Here is a 17037-nt window from a genome sequence, read left to right on the forward strand (position 1 = left end):
AGCAAAGTGATGCAGTTACACATACACATACATATATTTTTTTTCAGATTCTTTTTCCATTATAGGTTATTACAAGAAATTGAATGTAGTTCCCTGTGCTCTACAGTAGGTCCTTGTTGTTTATCTCTTTTATGTACGGTAAAGTGTCATGAATGTCATTTTAACTTGGACTTTTCAAACACTAGCTTGATGTTTCTTACTTACTGTGTCTTCTTTTTGCTTTCTGTAGTTTAATTCGATTACAGTTTTGTCAGTGTCCAACTATCAAGTACCCATTTAGTTTCTCGAATTTGTAGCAGACTTGGCTGTTAAAACAGATTTTGGCCAAGTCGGTGCTTTTCTAAAGTACAGAAAAAGAGATTTGTAGCCTAGCTTTTGTGTTTGAAAGTTGTTTGAAAGTTATGGAAGAAGTAACATGTCCGAGTGAATACGTTCGAAAGGTTTACCTAGGAGATTTCCTTCAGGTTTATTTGCATTTTTTCATAGATTTTCATCAGTTAGGATGCAGTGTGTTGAAAACTTGGGTGCCAGAAACGGTATTTTATTAACTTGACTTTTGTATTCTCAGTGTGAATGCGAGAGCAGTTACCAAATGAATCTTAAGTGCTTATGTTTCAAGAAATTCTGCTCTTCATCATTTGTCATCCTTTTGTCGGCCTTTGTTTTGATTCTCTGATTCCACCTCTGGGAGCTGCCCTCGTCCTTTTTGTTTGGTTTCCAGCCAGAAGACTGTGTGTCACCTGTTTACAGTAGGACCTTTTACTGGTAGCGTCAGGTTGTCTGGATGGAGGAGGAGTGTGGAGGGCAGCGAGCTACGTTAATACGCAGATCGCCTGGTCAGACATGGTCCCTCCACCTCCCAGGTGACCACGACTTGCAGGGCCAGGTACACCCCCAACACTTGAGCTGGAAGGAAGATCGAGGCCACTGGGCCTTAGGTGCAGCTGACAGGACTCCTCTCTGCATGCCTCCAGGTGGAGGTGACGCCCAGCAGACAGCAGGTGTGCACAGGGAGCGGGCGGGGAGCCGGGAGTCCTGCCACCTCTGCATCCAGCAGGGCACCTGCTTTTGCAGGGAGAGTCCCGTAGTAGGAGGCGGGATGCTGGTGGGCCAGGAGCACAGCTGCACCCCACGGGCCCCCGGTGACTTAGCAGCCGCTAGCACTTCTTTAGCGCCTGCAGTTGCAGACCATTTCCCTCGCTTTGCGTGGCCCGCCATCTTTCTGTTCCCAGCAGGTGAGTTTGAAGTTGTTGAGGCCTTTGATTGGAAGCAGACGGATGTACTAAGTAAGGTATTAAATACTAGTAGGCCCAGTAGGCTGGTTGTATGTGCTTAGGAGTTCCTATTACTCAGCTCAGCATTTTACGTTTTAAAGATATAAGGCTCATGCTTGCTTTAATTAATAATTATGTTAATATTTTATAGACATAACATGTATGCAACACATATAATACACATAATATATAAAATTATACACTGTGATATATAATATAATACATATTTAATATATAAAATTATATAATATGTAAATGATGTAATATAAAGTAGTATATAATTATATATAATATAATATAAAATTAACTTAAAATAATTTAATACAACAGCTATTGTAATGATTGACTTTTACTCCCCTTCACAGAACATACATTTCTTGTCATCGTCAGATACAATGGAAATTTCTCTTAGAAAAATAACAGTTATTTTGTTAAATTCACCCTTGGCAGTCATGATCGATCTCTAAGACATAATCATATCAAGCAGGAATTAAGATCTTTCCAGGCAGGATGATGTGGACAAGATACGTTGAAAGCAGAGGAGAAATACCATAGGGTATCACTCATGTGGACTCTACAAACAAAACAAAAAAAGGACACTATGAACTCAGCTACAAAACAGAAACAGACTCATGGACATAGTAAACAATCTTATGGTTACCAGGGAAAGGGGGTGGGAAGGGCTAAATTTGGGAATTTGAGATTTACTAATGTTAGCCACTATGTATAAAAATTACAAACAAAATATATTATTAGATTAAAGTTACTAGATTAAAATTTATTTAGAGTTTTTTTAAGTTTCTTCTGTAGAGCACAGGGAACTATATGTTCAATATCTTGTAATAACCTTTAATGAAAAAAATACGAAAACAAAAAAAAAAGAAGAGGAGAAATAAAAACACTGATAAAGTTCAGTCCCAGCAGAGGCTACTCCTTGCGTTGGATGAAAGCTTTAAGGAGGGTGGTGCTTATTAAGGAGATATTCGTGCGGCTGCACCGAGGCCCTGGGTGGACGGAGGGGCCCCGGGGGCTGAGCTCCACGTCACCGCTCGCTTTCCGTGTGGACAGCGTGACTCGTCCAGGTTTTTGGTTTTCCCACCCCTGGCCTTTGTCTCTGTACTCAAGAGGATGAAGAACACTGACCTCAACTAGAATTTAGGTTAACCAAAGCAATTTGGGGTTTGGTTGAATAACTCAGTTTTGTTTGCTTTGGGGTTTTTTGTTGTTGCTTTTTTTTTTTTTTGTGGTGTGTGGGTGGGTTGTGGGTAGATGGCTCTCAAAGCCTATTTTGTTGGGAATTTCTAGATTTTTTTTAATTGGATTCCTTGCAGATGGGAGCTCTGTAATTTTAAGATGGTGGTATGATTACTATTGGCCAAAACCAAGGTGATTCTGTTCCGATGCCTGAGTTCTCCCAATCTTCCTCTTTTAAAGTCGACATCCTTTTCTTTCCCTCCTCTTGCCAGCCCCTCCCTCGTATTTTCACTCTGTTCTATTTTTTTTCCTTCTCTTTTTCGCTTATAAACTTCGCCTCAAGCCCGTGGGTCTCTGTGCTCTCTGGTGGAGCTGTGGTGGCAGGAAGGTGGTTGGGCAGAAGGAATGTTCATGCCAGCTAACCTTCCTGAATGAGGTATCTCTGGGATAACAAGGTATCTCCGCCCTAAGGCAGCCGTCAGTCCATTTAGTATGAAACCACCAGAAATCTACTGAGAATCTCAGACTCTTCACCTTCTCAAGGAAACACCCATAGCAGCATGAGCAAGCCATCGCCTTGAACCACCTCGGCAGTGCTGAGTCCTCTCCCCATGCCCCCCACTGCCCCGCCCCGAGCTCACTCGCACCTGCCCATCTGCCCCTTTTTCATCCTGCAGGAGCCTGGGGCCTCAGAGACGTCTGCCCATCTTAACTCCTACTTTCCCCGGGGTTTCTCTTGCAGCCTTATCCTGTATGCAGGACATCATTCTCTTAGCTTAAACTGCGTCTTGTCCCCACTGTTTTTCTTAGTGTTAATGTAATCGTGTTTACCTTCAGAAATGCCAGAGGTCAAGGAGGCATCTCGCCCCCCTCGCTTTGCTGGTCGCCCCCCTCCCCCCTCCCTCTCTTGGGCAGCCCCATCCCCCCTACCTTTCCTTACAAACCTCCTGCTCCGGGACATCTGTTAGAAATCAGCCAGAGAGAGGGGAACGGCTTTCAGGAGGGAAAATCTCGTGGTCAGAATTCACGTGGGTGGGTTTATCCCCTTCTCTTAACACTGCTATGTTATTTTCATTTTTTTAAGAATGTAAATCATAAAGTTTGCTTAAGTTATGGTTCTGTGCTGTGAACCGTGCTCCAAACTCTGGCTTTATTTTTAAAACAACCTGTCCCTGAGGAGCCCAGGGCTTAGATGTCCAGGCTTAGAGGCCTGTCCACGGGGGAGCCGGGTGCTGCCACAGACCTGTCACCAGCTTGGTGCACGAGGCTGGCCCTTCCCCTCCCAGCACACGTTTCAGGGATAGACACAGGGCCACAGCCTGCCTCGGCTCAAAGGTCAGTGGGCCCGGCGCTCGTGGGGCAGCTGTCAGCCTCGCTCCACCAACTGGGACCTGCACGGCCTCTGATGATCCTCTGTGGCGCGGATATTTCTGGAGAAAATGCCAGCCAGGGGTCTGTTGGAAAGTGCTGCGGCTGCCAGGCAACCAGATTTCCAGAATTAACATTTGGGATTAATAACGTGCCCTGCTTACCAGCCAGACCCTTTGTCCCCCCGAGAGCTGCGGGAGCTTTTTCCACAACTGTTTCTGAAAGTGATCTCGCCCCAGCTGACGCTTTTAATACTCACTGCAGAACTTGATCTGCTGGTGGAAATAGCCCAAGTGAACTGTAGCCTAGAAAAAACACGAAGCCTGGAAACGGCGGTGAAATTGAGGTCAAAGGACACAGAGCCAGGACCCAGGGATCCTCTTAGCTCCTGAGAAGGGGACGGCTGGAGGGAGCAGGCAAAGAAAAGGCCCAGCGTGGGGTTAAACGTGCTCCTTCTCACAGGAGAGGCAGACATACGAAAAGCAACGTGGGTTACACACATGCTTGCTCTCTTTTTAATCGAGGGGAGTTGACATAATACCATGTTCATTTCAGATGTCAGTATCGTGATTTGACACTTGTATTTTGCACTCAGATATACACAGAGGGTGTCCAGCCTCCTCATTATGTGACCGTAAGGCGTGACTACAGCGAAACTGTTCACTAGTCTTTAATCTCCTGCTTGCAAGGTCCTGGCCACACTTCTCAGCACAACCAGTTCCTCTTCCGCGCCCTGACCTGAGCGTGACAAAGGCAGCCAGTAACTGACACCGGGAGGCTTTCCTCTAACGACTTTTACATACTTTTCTTTAAATAAGTCGTCATCAGCCCTTCAGGGCGGAAGAATGTTCCTTTGGCTCAAGTCACCTGAGTGATGTTGGTCGGGACTTGGGCGCGTTGTAAAGAGATGATCCGTGGACAGTTAACCCCAGGAGGACAGTGGTTGGGTTTCTCCCTTTGTGGCTGTCGGAGACACCGTCCTGTGTGTCTGACTTGTTTCTTCCTTGCTTGTTCTTTCTCTCTCAACCCGTAGGCTCCGCCGTCTGGCAGCTCATCGCTTCTTTCCTGAGGCTCCCAATCTCGGGAACCCACTGCATCGTGGGCTCCACCATAGGGTTCTCCCTCGTGGCAATTGGCACAAAAGGTGTGCAGTGGATGGAGCTTGTCAAGATTGGTAATTGCCCTTTCTTTTACCTCTAAGAAGGAAAGTGTACGTTTTCTAGAGTAAGTTGTGTTAAAAAATTACCATTAAAATATATTTTTCCCTTCACATGTTAAGATTTAGGAGACCCATACGGATAATACACTTTCCCTTAAAATTTCTGTTAACAGAGATCATGAACTATTACCTTTTAGACAGTTTTTTAACACCAGGCTCTCTTTCCAATTGTTAACTGGTCAGCTAGCTTTGAAAATCAGTTATCTATCTGTTGGTCACAGGAAGTGAAGAAATGTATCTCGTTGAAATCAGTCTGTGTAATCAGAGAAAAACTGGGCCCTTGGGGAGTCAGGGTTCCTGGTCATGGGGGAGTGTGGAGGTGAGCCCAGGGGCACTCACCTCCCTGCGTCCTGGAGACCCCTGTCGGCCTGACGCAGACGCGCCCTGGTGTCCTTCTGGGTTGTGGGCTGCCCAGCAGGGACTGTTCGGAGAGGGCTCATGACCTGCTTCCAAGAGAGAAATCCATTCAGCCCCACAGGTACCACCCCGCCCATTGTAACAAACACTTCAGAGGCCCATCCCCATCCTTTTAAGAACCACAGTGGCCTCACTGCCAAGCAGGACACAGGTGGCCAGAACCCGCCTGATCCCAGGAAACTCACCTGATTCCAGGAGACTCAACTTAGCTCCTGGGAAACTCACCTGAGCTCCCAAGAAACTTACCTGAGAGCCCAGGGTACTTGCCTGAGTTCTGAGGAAACTCACCTGAGCTCCCAGGCTTCTAGAACAGTGGCTCTCAACTCTGGCTGTGCTGTACAATTACCTGGTGGAGCAACTTAAAGGCAGAAATGCCTAGACCCCATTCCTAACCTTTTAAATCGGAATTTTGGGGGTGGGAGGGCAGAGCATCACTAGTGTTTGAGAACTCCCCAGATGTTTCCAGTGTGCAGCCAGGGGCTCCAGGTTGACAGCACCAGGCTGTGGCTGGAAAATGCAGTGGAAGGTGGCCCCCTTTTCAGGTACCCTCAGTGCTGGCACAAGGACCACGTCTCCCTGTGGGACTGATAAAAAGGGCAGGCAGAAAGGGCTCAGTAGGGATTGAAAGAACTGTCATCTGAGGCCATGCAGCCGGGGGACTGGGGTTTGGGTCTGAGGATAGCGACCCCCGTGTGGAGGTCAGTCGGCCAGGGCAGCGGGGTTTGCTGGGTTCTGAGTTCAGATGCATAATTCCCGGAACGTTTATCAATGGACTTGCTGTATGTTGGTTATCACTGTATTATATAAATAGGACCTGAATTATGTAGAATTTTAACATTCATTAGATTTTTTTTTGATTATTCAGTTGCTTCTTGGTTTATATCTCCACTGTTGTCTGGTTTCATGTCTGGCGTGCTGTTTGTACTGATCAGAATGTTCATCTTAAAAAAGGTAAGTGAGGCTGTTATATATATTTTTTTTTTAATAAAGTTTTAGAACTAATTTTGGTTCTACTCAGTAGAAATGAAAAGCAAGAGGGGTCAGAGGAATCACTGTATTTTCATGTTGTCAAGGCCCGGCCGCCTGGAGTTGCAATCATCACGTAGGCGGGAAGAGTTGGGGGGAGGTCCAGGGCCCCCCCCCCCCGAGCAGCACTGGAAATGAGGCGTCTTGCCCTATGATTTAGTTCATTGGTCAGCCCTCTCAGGCACTGTGCTCAGACCTCAAAAAGGCCAGGTAATTATTTCCCGAATGGTAAACAGGATAGAGTGAGAGAGTTACGATTTTGAAATTGACTGTCGCTAAAAACAGCTGGAGAATTTCTTTCCCCAAATGTAAGGTGTTTTCTGTTTTTTGGGGTTTTTTTTTTTTTTCTTTTCATGAAGAAAGGAAGCTTGAGACACTGGCTTTTTCCCTGTCCTTGAGGCTTAGGATAAAAAGAAGGAACTCTACCTCTTGCGGGGGGAGGGGGGTTGCATTTTTATCAAAAATAAACTGAGATGAAAATGAAAATGTACTGAGATAAATATTCTAGGAAAAAAAAAAGCCCAGGTAGCATTTTTTATTTGACTGTCCCGGGCTTGTTGCAATATTTTGCAAGCCCCGCCGCTTGCCTGCGGTCCCTGAGTTACACACACGCCGAGCACATCCGGGGCATGCCTGCCTTCAGCGGTCTCCTTGCTTGAAGACGCACTTCTCCTTCCGAGCGCGGCCTGGCAGCCTCCCCCTCCTGGATGGTCACAGACTCACCATTCCTTCCCCGGGGCTCCAGCCCTGCTGATACTTGTTTGCATCTTGGAAGGCACCATGTTCTCTTGCCTCCTCGCCTGGAGCCCACCCGTGCCGGGCACACTCCTTCTCCTGGTCTGCCGTCAGCTGTCCCTTTCTAGGAAGCCTGTCCTCTCCCTTCTCCCCCCAGGTTCTGGTTGGCTTCCCCTCTTTGTGCTCCCACAAGGCTCAGTACTGTCGCACCACCAGCACTGGGCTTTATTTCTGGCTTAGTTGCCCGTTGGCTATTTGACCGCAGGGTCTGTGAGAGTGGGAGCCAGGACTCCTCGTTCACCTGTCCGCTCCGCTACCCAGCTAGTGACACCGGCTGAGTATTTGCGAAGAGGGAATGAGGGGTGCTCGGGTGGGTGGCAGATGACGGAGGGGTGGAAGGAAGGAAGGAAAGGAAGAAAGGGAGGGAGGGAGGGGACAGGAGGAGGAGGAGAGATGGGTCTCAGGGAGACAGCTGTCACTTGCGTTTTAGGAATAGGTTATTTGAGAAAGCGTAGGTGATTCAGTTAGAACAGACCGAAGACTTTACACCTTCAGAAGTTGCTGGTTGGGAGTCTTTCTTTCGCAACTGTTGTCCCCGAGAAGAAAATGTTCTGGGACCAGAGGCGGTAGGCATGTGAGCATCTCAGCATTTTGTTAGCCTGGGTTCTGTCCGAGGTGCAGGACGGATCAGGAGACCACCATCAGGGCTCCTCACCCCCAGCCCTGCCCATCCTTTGTTCGTACCTGTCCTCACTTGCCCCGCCTCTGACCATGGCCGTGACTCTCAGGTGGCTGAATCACTTTCCACCCACTCACTGTTCCTTACACAACACGTCCACACAACTTAGGCCTCCTGATAAGTGCGGATGGCTCCTTGAGACTTTCCAGAATGGGTTTTTTTTAATTGACATATAGTCTATTTACAATGTTAATTTCAGATGTACAGCATAGCAATTCAATTATACATACATATATATATGTATATACATATATTTCATTTCATATTCTTTTGCATTCTGGGCCATTACAGGGTACTGAATTCCGTTCCCTGTGCTCACAGTAGGACCTTGTTGTCCAGAATGGGCTCTTGACGAGCTGGGCCTCCTGTGGACAGCCTTGATTTCCACACGTTCGCATTTGACACTAGGACTCTGAGGTAGTCAGTCTCTACCCTTACTTCTGTAGCTCCCGTCAGTTTTCCTAGACCTAATTTTCCTTTTATCATGAGTAGGTAATGGATTCATATAAAGGTACAAGAGTGTCTTACATGATTATTAGAAATTAGTCCTTTGTTGAATTATTTAAGGCAACATCTTTGTGCTGGTGAGGCACTGAGGAGTTCTCAGTTCATATTTTCCTTCAAAATCCTCCGTAGATCCAAACTCTAAATTTCTGCTCTCTAAACCCTGCATTTCCAGTATTCTCTTGGGTGTTATTTTGCCTCAAACATGTGCAGTACTGGTCTTGGTGAAGTATTCGATTTAGGAAATGCTATACCAGAAGCCTAAGATTGTAAAAAAAAAAAAAAAAAAAAAATTTATTAGACAAAGAACCCACAGTTCTTGTCAGCTTTTCTTGGTTGAAGGTTAAATGCTCTACCTAGTGAAAAGATCTTTAGCATCAGAGCGCGGTGCTGTATTGGCTTTCTGTATTTCAGCACAGCTCACCTGGCTTGTGTCGCAGAGTCACCTGCAAGCTGTAGTAACATGTGGTGTTGCAGTCACTTGACCCTCTTGGGGCGTCCTCAGAGGCTCAAGCCTCGAAATATATGTTGACAGTGGCTTTTTAGAGCCAACGTGAATGTAGTTAGAGTAGCAAGTGGCCAGGGCTCTGAAGAGGATGCCGGCTCTGGGCTTCGGTCCCCGGGAGCTGGCCTCCCTCACATAACAGCCCTTCTCTGCTCCTAAATCTGCCGCCAGCTCATGTGACCCCCGGGCTGTAGCACGTCTGCTGGCCACTATAGCGGGTCCTTTGGCACAGCGTTTGTGTCTGGAGGTGCACGGAGGTGCACATGTGTAGCCCAGGGCAAGGACGGGGCCCTGCGGGGTTGTGGGGACCGCCCCGTGACAGTGCCTCCTGCCGCTTTGCCGGTGCAGATGCCCTTGGAGTCCTGACCGTCCCTCTCTCATTATCACGCAGGAGGACCCCGTTCCCAACGGCCTCCGGGCACTTCCCGTGTTCTATGCTGCTACAATCGCCATCAACGTGTTTTCCATCATGTACACGGGGGCGCCAGGTAAGAGTCCTCGGAAGCGCACAGCCGGGGTGTGTTTGAGGCTCGCGGTGCCGGTGGGTTTGGTGCTGGCACCGTTGTGGGTGGACAGTAGGAAGCATCACTCCCGGTCATTCGGGAGCAGTGAAAAGAATAAGTGTGCTGACTCGTGTCACATCCTCGGGAGGGATGGGAAGTCCAAAGGCAACAGATGTTCAGGTTTGAAAGGGAAATGGACGTCCCTTTGCTGAGTCTCAGAACATGATCCGGCTGCGCTGGGAGGGCCCGGGAGGGCGTGGAGCTCGTGTGAACAGGAGGTCCACGCGGGGTAGCGGGGTGCCCAGTACACACAGCAGGCTCCCCGGAGCTGGTCAGACCAGAGAACCCAGGGACTGGAGTGAGGCTGTTTTGTTTCCTGAGATGCTGAAACCAATGGTAGTTGTCTTTTTTAGAATTACCCCTTTTCTTCCCAGTCTGATGGCTTTTGCTCTTTTTTACAAGGGTTTCATTAGCAGGGTTGAAAGTTCCTTTCTTTCACACTTTCAGTGAGTAAAGAAAAACGTATATGCTGTATCCTTACTTGCACACATTTCTGCTGATGAACTGGTGACAGTGATTGAGGACTTCTGTCACGTTTTGGTGGAGAGGCTTCCCGTTTCTCTTTCTGAGATACGCCTCCTCCAGCCGGATCCCGGGTACGCCCGTTACTGTGGGGCGACCTGGAGTCAGCAGAGATGTTCGTTGGTGTAGGTTTTCTTCCTGTTAACGTCCTTTAAGGATGAAGAGTCAGGTATTGGCCGTATCTGACAAAAAACCTCCCTCCCCCTGTTCAAAAGATGACGTTTCTGGGTGGGGGAGGGTAGAGCTCAGTGGTGGAGCGTGTGCTTAGCCTGCATGAGGTCCTAGGTTCAATCCCCAGTCTCTCCATTAAAATAAATTTAAAAATAAATTAACCTAACTCCCCCCCCCAAAAAAAACCCCAGAAAAATGGAAAGTTTTTTTAAATTTTGGGGGGAAGGTAATTAGGTTTATTTATTTATTTATTTAATGGAGGGACTGGGGATTGAACCCAGGACCTCGTGCATGCTAAGCATGCGCTGTACCACTGAGCTATACCCTCTCCCCCCTTTTTTTAGTGCATGCATGCACGAGGCCCCAATACTTCCACTAAAAAAAAAATCCCACAAAACTAAACAAAAAAACCCCCACATAATTATTTTTTAAAAAAAAGGTAAAGTTTCTGCTAAATGATGTGTCACATTACGGTTGAAAGTGCCCTCTTCCAGAATGGAGGGAAATCCTTATGATTTTTCCAACTGGGCTTTCTCGAGGCAGTTTTTCTCAGACGTGAGAGTCGTGTCTAATCATATGTTTGTGGACTCCACTCTTTCTGAGTGATTCTTAGCATCGTGTACCTGTCCACGTTGGCATCTCTGCAGCACTCAGATCGTGGCTCTTCCAGCTTGGATGCTCGTGGTCAAGGCTTCCAGACTTTGGGTGAAAGCTGGCGGGGTGGTGGTGAAGCATCTTCAGGTTGCAGAGAAGGCACGGGGCTGAGCGTCGAGGGTAGAAAGAGAGCTGACACCCTCGCCTCGTCCACAGCAGACTGATGGTTCTTCGGGCTTGATAATCCAGGGACCAAGAAGTGTGTGTCACAGGCTGTTTTCACGATACAGGAAAAAACGAGGCAGAGAGAAAACAGTCCCATGCCGTTAGTGATTTCAGGGACTAAGCGGCTGAGGGCTGGGGTGGGGGGCTTTGTCTCTGAGTCCTGCAAATGGGATTTGGTGTCACTGAAGATCGTTCATTTCTGTTTCTGCATTTGAGTTTTTTTCTAACCTCTCTCCTGGCTGCCTGGTTCTTGGTCCGAATGTCAGAAGACCACACCTGCGTGATTTGGATTAAATTTGACTTTTTCGATCCTTGACCTAGTTTTTTCCATCTCTTCTTTTTCGTTTTCTCATCGTTTGCTGCAGTTCTATTGCAAATATGTTGAAAGAATCATATTCCTAAGAGAGTGAATTATTCTGGAGCCAATTAAACTGTGTAACGGATGAGGCACGCGGGATGATAGAAACACGTGAAGAATAAAGAATAAGTCAGTGCTTTTACTGAGCTGAGTTTTACATGAACTAATCCTTCGTGTCCTCTGAGCTCCTCGGAGGCGTTGGTAACGTTGCTGAGTCCCCTGTCCAGGTGGGAAGCAGGCACAGCAGTGCTGGCTGGGTCCACAAGGTCACGTGACTGTTAAGGTGCAGAGCCGGACCTTGAAGCCGGCAGCCTGGTCCCCGGCTCTCACTCGTGCCGTTACGCTGATTCACGACGCAGCGCGGGTCACACACCCAGGAGGTAGCGCCTGGTACCTGATGTCGCTGAGAATGACAGACTACGTCAGCCTCAGACATCCTTTACCTTCTGTTCTCTCTCTTTAAAAGTGGCTTCTGGTACCTTTGGAAACCTGGCTGTGTGTGTTGTGTAGCTGTGTAATGTGCAGGCAGGGTCTGGAGGGTGGCCACCTCTTTAATTAGGAATATAGGAAAGTCAGTCCGAGAACCCCAGAGAGCCTCGCTCACCTGCGAGCACACACGCCCCTACCGGTGCTGGAGCTGATCCTGAGCACTGTGGTGGGAGCATGCTCATCTTCGCTCCCGGAGCCTCCGATCGTCCTCACAGAGGAAGGACGTAGGGGGATCCCTGGGGGAGGGAGGCCACGCGACAGGAGTTCCCGCGGGCGGGGCGCTGAGCAGTGTCTGCACCTAACGATGCTGTGGACGCGTCCGTGCTGTTTTATTCCCATCCAGCAGAAGTAGCCTCATCTTCCCAGAGCATCTCTCTGTTCTCCCCACACGGACTGGTATGGGAAGTTCCGTACGGGAAGTTCCCAGGGGGCTGGCACAGAGAAGGGAGGAGGGAGGTCAGGACTGAAGGTCCCGCACTGTGTTCCTCCCCTCAGTCCAAAAAAGACTGTGTTAATGTCTTGGCTCCTGGGGTGTGTTTCTGGAATATCCAGGAGGTGAGTCCAAATCCTATTTTTATTTAAACATTGAAGGGTCACTTTCGCCCTTCAAACTAGACATTATTTACACCCTGCCTCCTCACGTGGGGATTCTCTGCCCGTCCGCTGGGTCCCCTGGGGCCGTGGGGTCACACACACGCGGGACGAGGTGCTTCCACAACGGCTCCATCCTCAGCCCCTTTCGGAGTCTGTCTGCCTTTCTACCAGTCGGAATGTACCCCTCCTAGTCCCTTTCTTCCTTAGAATGTTTCTAGTCAACACATAGAGCCGCAGAAACGAAAGAACAAAATTTTCTAACAACAACAAAAAAAAGAGTGGCAGCGTGAACCTTACTGGGTTTCAACTTTCAGATTCTGATCGATAGCATTTGTATGCGTGGAGGTGGATTCAACGGGGATGCTGACTTAGAGAGTTGTTTTGACTTCCCCGGCCCGCCTCTCTGAATTATTCTGAAGTTGTTTATATCTTAGGGTTAGCCTGATTTGTTTTACTTTGCGTTTGACAGGACTCTTCTCAGAAGTCATCCTTAACGACTTCAAAGACTGAGTTAGCCCTTGAAAAAACATCGTCTTTGCATTTTTTTTCCTTAAAAAAAAAAATAATAATTTGCAAGAAGCAAAAAATAACTTTAGGAAATAAAGTGCTCGCTCGGGTTGGGTTGGACCCAAGCCTGAAGTTTATTGGTAATGAAAGTCTTGGGCTGTGTGGGACCTGGTTTTTGTTCAGCGTTTGACAAATGAACGTGGAAGTTCGTGGCTCGTTGCTCGGAGTCCTCCAAGCCAGTCAGCTAACGCGGCCTCCGGTGGTTGTAGGTAAACGTCCGCTTGGAGAACCACTGCTCTAACCACCACTTTACCATAACCTTTTACCATAAACACTGCTGTCTTTTTAGGGTTCTTACGTCAGGGTTGCTCTTCAAAAGTTCTAACCAGCAACCTTTGCTCGCTCCTTAGTAGCAAATGAATTCTCACACTTAACCAGGCCTGATGCCTGGCTTCCCCAGAGCAGCCTGCGCCTGAGACAGGGTACCACTGCCTCCTCTCTCTCCTCCTCCTCCTCTTCCTCCGTCCCCTCCTCCTCTCCCTCCTCCACTTGAAGCTCTTCTGGTCCAGTCCCAAGGAAGTCGGAGCATCAGCCAGCCACCCTGCAGGTCCCTGCTGACTTGGGAGAGGGAGCTTTGTTCCCACAGGACCTGTGTCCCGTGGTGCCGTTTTTAAGATCCAAGCTATAGAGAAGCCAGGCATTGCAGCTGTGCCGATTCCCCGCTCTGGTGACTGCAGTTGGGGGAGAAGAGTCTCCCGTATCACTAAGGGCTCAAAACAGACTGATTTAAATCCACTTCCTTCTCAGAATTATTATAAATGCACCCTCGTTTGAGAAAGCTGGTACCATAGGCAAAAAAAACCCCAAAAAAAACCCAATTACAGGACAAAGTAGGAAATAGCATTTTTTTAGATTTCAGAAAACAACGCTTTGTTTTCTTAAAGTTGCTGGAGGATTCCTTTTACACTAGGGAGCTCTTCTGATGCTATGAACATGCTGACCTAAAACAAAACAAAAACTAGAAACTCCATTTATCGGGGAAGGAAGGACTAGTGAAAAGCGATTGTATAAATGAGGTGAGTGTGTGTGTGTGTGGAAAGAGGAGGTCCACTCGAAGGCGCACAGCAATATACATGGTGTGATTACATCTATTAAATTTGAGGGGAAAAAAAAAGAAATTCTCACAAACACTCTGCCCTGTATGTTTCGTCTAGAAAATGCCAGGAAAGATACAGGCCAAGTAGATGACTGAGTTTCTCTGGGAAGTGGGTTCAAGAGAGGAGGGCGATGAGGAATTTTCCTATTTGCACATCATATAATTTTATATTGCTGATATGTTTACAATAAGTATATATTATTGATCAAATTAAAACAGAGAGAAGGGAGGGCCCAGGAGAGGCTGAGTAGTATTATGGAACTAATATGAGCTAAACCTTACTGGTTTTACAGATGTTTAATTTATTTCACTCGATTCTAATGATGATTGTTATATACGAAAAATGAGATGGAATGAAGTAATGACCCCAGAGGACTGTGAGTGTTTCTAAAAAGCTCTTTATATCCCTTCTCCAAGTCAGTTGGATATTCTGGTCTCCAGTGGGTTGGGGAGAGAATTGCAAAGATGCTTGAGGTTAGAGCTGAATCACTCTTCATATCTCTTCCGTTCGGAAAATGAAAGGGCTTGAGATGAGAGGCCGTCGAGGGGCTGGAGCAAAGCGTGGGCTTCCAAGCACCCCATTTGGGTTCGCAGCCGCCTCCATTGGCCACAGGGCCGGGAGCCAGTCGAGCCGGGTCCTCCTTTGCCTGCCCACAGAGTGATGGGCACACATGCCTTGTTGCCCTCTTGAGATGCGATTATTGGAAAACGATTTGAGGTCCTCCTGGGAAGGCAACTCAATACAAAGTCGTTTTATCAGAAATTTTGTTGTTGAAAAAAAAAAAAAAGCCAACCTTGAATTTTCAGAAGGGAAACAGTTTTCCCCTGGAGGAGAGCACATTGATTCAAGTACTTTTCTATGCTGGGTTTTTGTATTTAATTACTTTTTTTTAATCCATAAAACTTGGTTTTGTCTACTTAGTACAGCTTAGGGCTGTGTCCCGTGAGTAACTGTCAGTCTGCGTTTCTCACATGCAGGCTTTAAAAGTGCATCCTGGTGCCGTTTGATGCTCTTGTCAATGACTGCATTGCTGGAACAATTTATAAGCTCCAAATTCTGTCCCCATTCTGCTCCTCTCCCCTCTCTTACTCTCCATGGACCACTTGCTCCATTTTCCTCCATCCTTTGCCCTCCCCTAACCCCTTGATTTTTCATGCCGTCTCCCACCCTTCCACCCTTGGTGATGTGTTGAGTCCCCGATCTCCTGTCCAGTCCTTGTGACTCCAAGGGTGATGTCAGAGCTTCCAGGCCACTTCCCAGGCCAAAGCGGTGGCTGAGGTAGTTGTGTTGGTAAGGGTTCAAGGGCCAGGTGACATTGTGGCTTATTGTCTGAGAAAAGCATCAGAAGTCTTGTAGCCACCCTCAGTTTTTCCCTTTTCGGATGCTTTTCCCTCTGGAACCCACGTGACCTCAACAGAAGGCCCACGTGGAGCAGCCGTGCTCTGCATCCGTCGTGGGCTCTGCTCAGCGTGGAGGGGAGAAAATGCGCCTGGGGGCAAAGCGTTCACTCATTTCAATTTTCGTATATTTATCTCCCAAATCGCACCCCCCTCCTCACAGCACCCTGAGTGCGCCTGTCTTGGATCAGGTTGACTCAGCGAAGCCAGAAGCAGCACAGAGAACGATTTTGCCATCAACCAAACCAGGAGCCACAAAGGAAAGGGTGAAACATTTTCAAAAACCACATGCTTCTAAGCTGTAGGCGTGAGCAGTCAGTGGGTCAGTGCGGGGTTGCTCATTAACAGTTACCACTCAGCTGGGCAAGAAACCGCCTCGGAGTGGTCCTTTATCACCTGTATCAGGACACTGATGTGAAGATGTGAAGCAGAAACGGGAAACCACGGCCGCAGGCGTGGCCAGTGAGGTCAGGCTGAGTGGTTTCACAGGCAGCTCCAAGCCTCAGATTCCGGGGCAAAGCCGGCATCCAGATGCCTCGACGTAGCCCCACGGGAGCTGGCAGCCTCCTGGTGTAACTGGGAGCTTAGGGGTGGAGCAGCCTGGTCCCCGTGTGTCTGCTCCCACCAGTGACACCACCCCCCTGGCCACCACTGAGCTGGGTGATTCTGGGGGGTTTATTTTTTATATTTACATATGCTAATTAAACATGCTAATTACAACATTTACATATGTCATACTATTAACTACCCATTCTCCCTCTTACTATTCCCAAAATGTCTAATAATACCCTAGCTGAGCAATTTTGAGTTGGTTTGTGTATATTAAAAAAAATGGTTAACAGTGTAACAAAGCCTGCATCATTCTGATTTATTTGATCCTGTAGCAAGCGTTTAAATAGTTCTCTCCTTTCAAACTTAAAAAACAAAAGAAGTTTCACAATTAACAAAACTGTGTGCCGGTTAGAAATTTTCAGAGTTAATGACACAAAAGTGTTCGTAGGGAGAAGTGACAGCCCCTGCCAGTTTCCCGTCTCTCCACAGGTGTGACTGCTGTGTCTTTCCAGAACTTTTTGTGTGTAGTCACACACAGGGCAGGAGTGCACGTGTGGGTTTGTTTTTTCTTTTGAACACAAATTGGATCGTGCTGCACTCACCGTTAGCCAGCCGGCCTTTCTTACTTAACTAACCAGACCTTGTTCTCTTCCTTGTCAGTGCATTTAGATCTGCCTCATTTTTATGCAGCGGACTCTCCTAATTTCACATGTCCGTAATGACTCAGGTCTCGGTCATCTTGCAAATTCTTACTATCACAAATAATGCTGCGGTAAGCCCTCCCGCGCCCGCATCTTTGTGCCGCCGGAGCGAGTGGGCGTGAATCTTGCCTGTGCCCCCCGGGGACAGGGGAGGCATGGAATTCCGAGGCCCGGGCTCCGCAGAGACCACCGGGCTAGGAAGCGTGATGTTCCCCGACCACGTGCA

The 17037-nt window shown here is 47.9% G+C and overlaps 1 protein-coding gene across 8 annotated transcripts in view; it reads left to right on the forward strand.

Annotated features, from left to right (window-relative positions):
* SLC20A2 (solute carrier family 20 member 2) overlaps nt 1-17037 on the forward strand; it is a 93278-nt gene that overhangs the window by 55467 nt on the left and 20774 nt on the right. For all 8 annotated transcript variants that reach the window (XM_064477419.1, XM_064477418.1, XM_064477421.1 and 5 more), the window contains 3 exons: nt 4870-5010; nt 6338-6423; nt 9373-9469. In XM_064477419.1, the coding sequence (XP_064333489.1) occupies nt 4870-5010; nt 6338-6423; nt 9373-9469 (324 nt within the window). The remainder of the gene's footprint in view (nt 1-4869; nt 5011-6337; nt 6424-9372; nt 9470-17037) is intronic.

The sequence above is a fragment of the Camelus dromedarius genome, chromosome 22, assembly GCF_036321535.1.
Source record: "Camelus dromedarius isolate mCamDro1 chromosome 22, mCamDro1.pat, whole genome shotgun sequence".
In the NCBI taxonomy this organism is placed as follows: Eukaryota; Metazoa; Chordata; class Mammalia; order Artiodactyla; family Camelidae; genus Camelus; species Camelus dromedarius.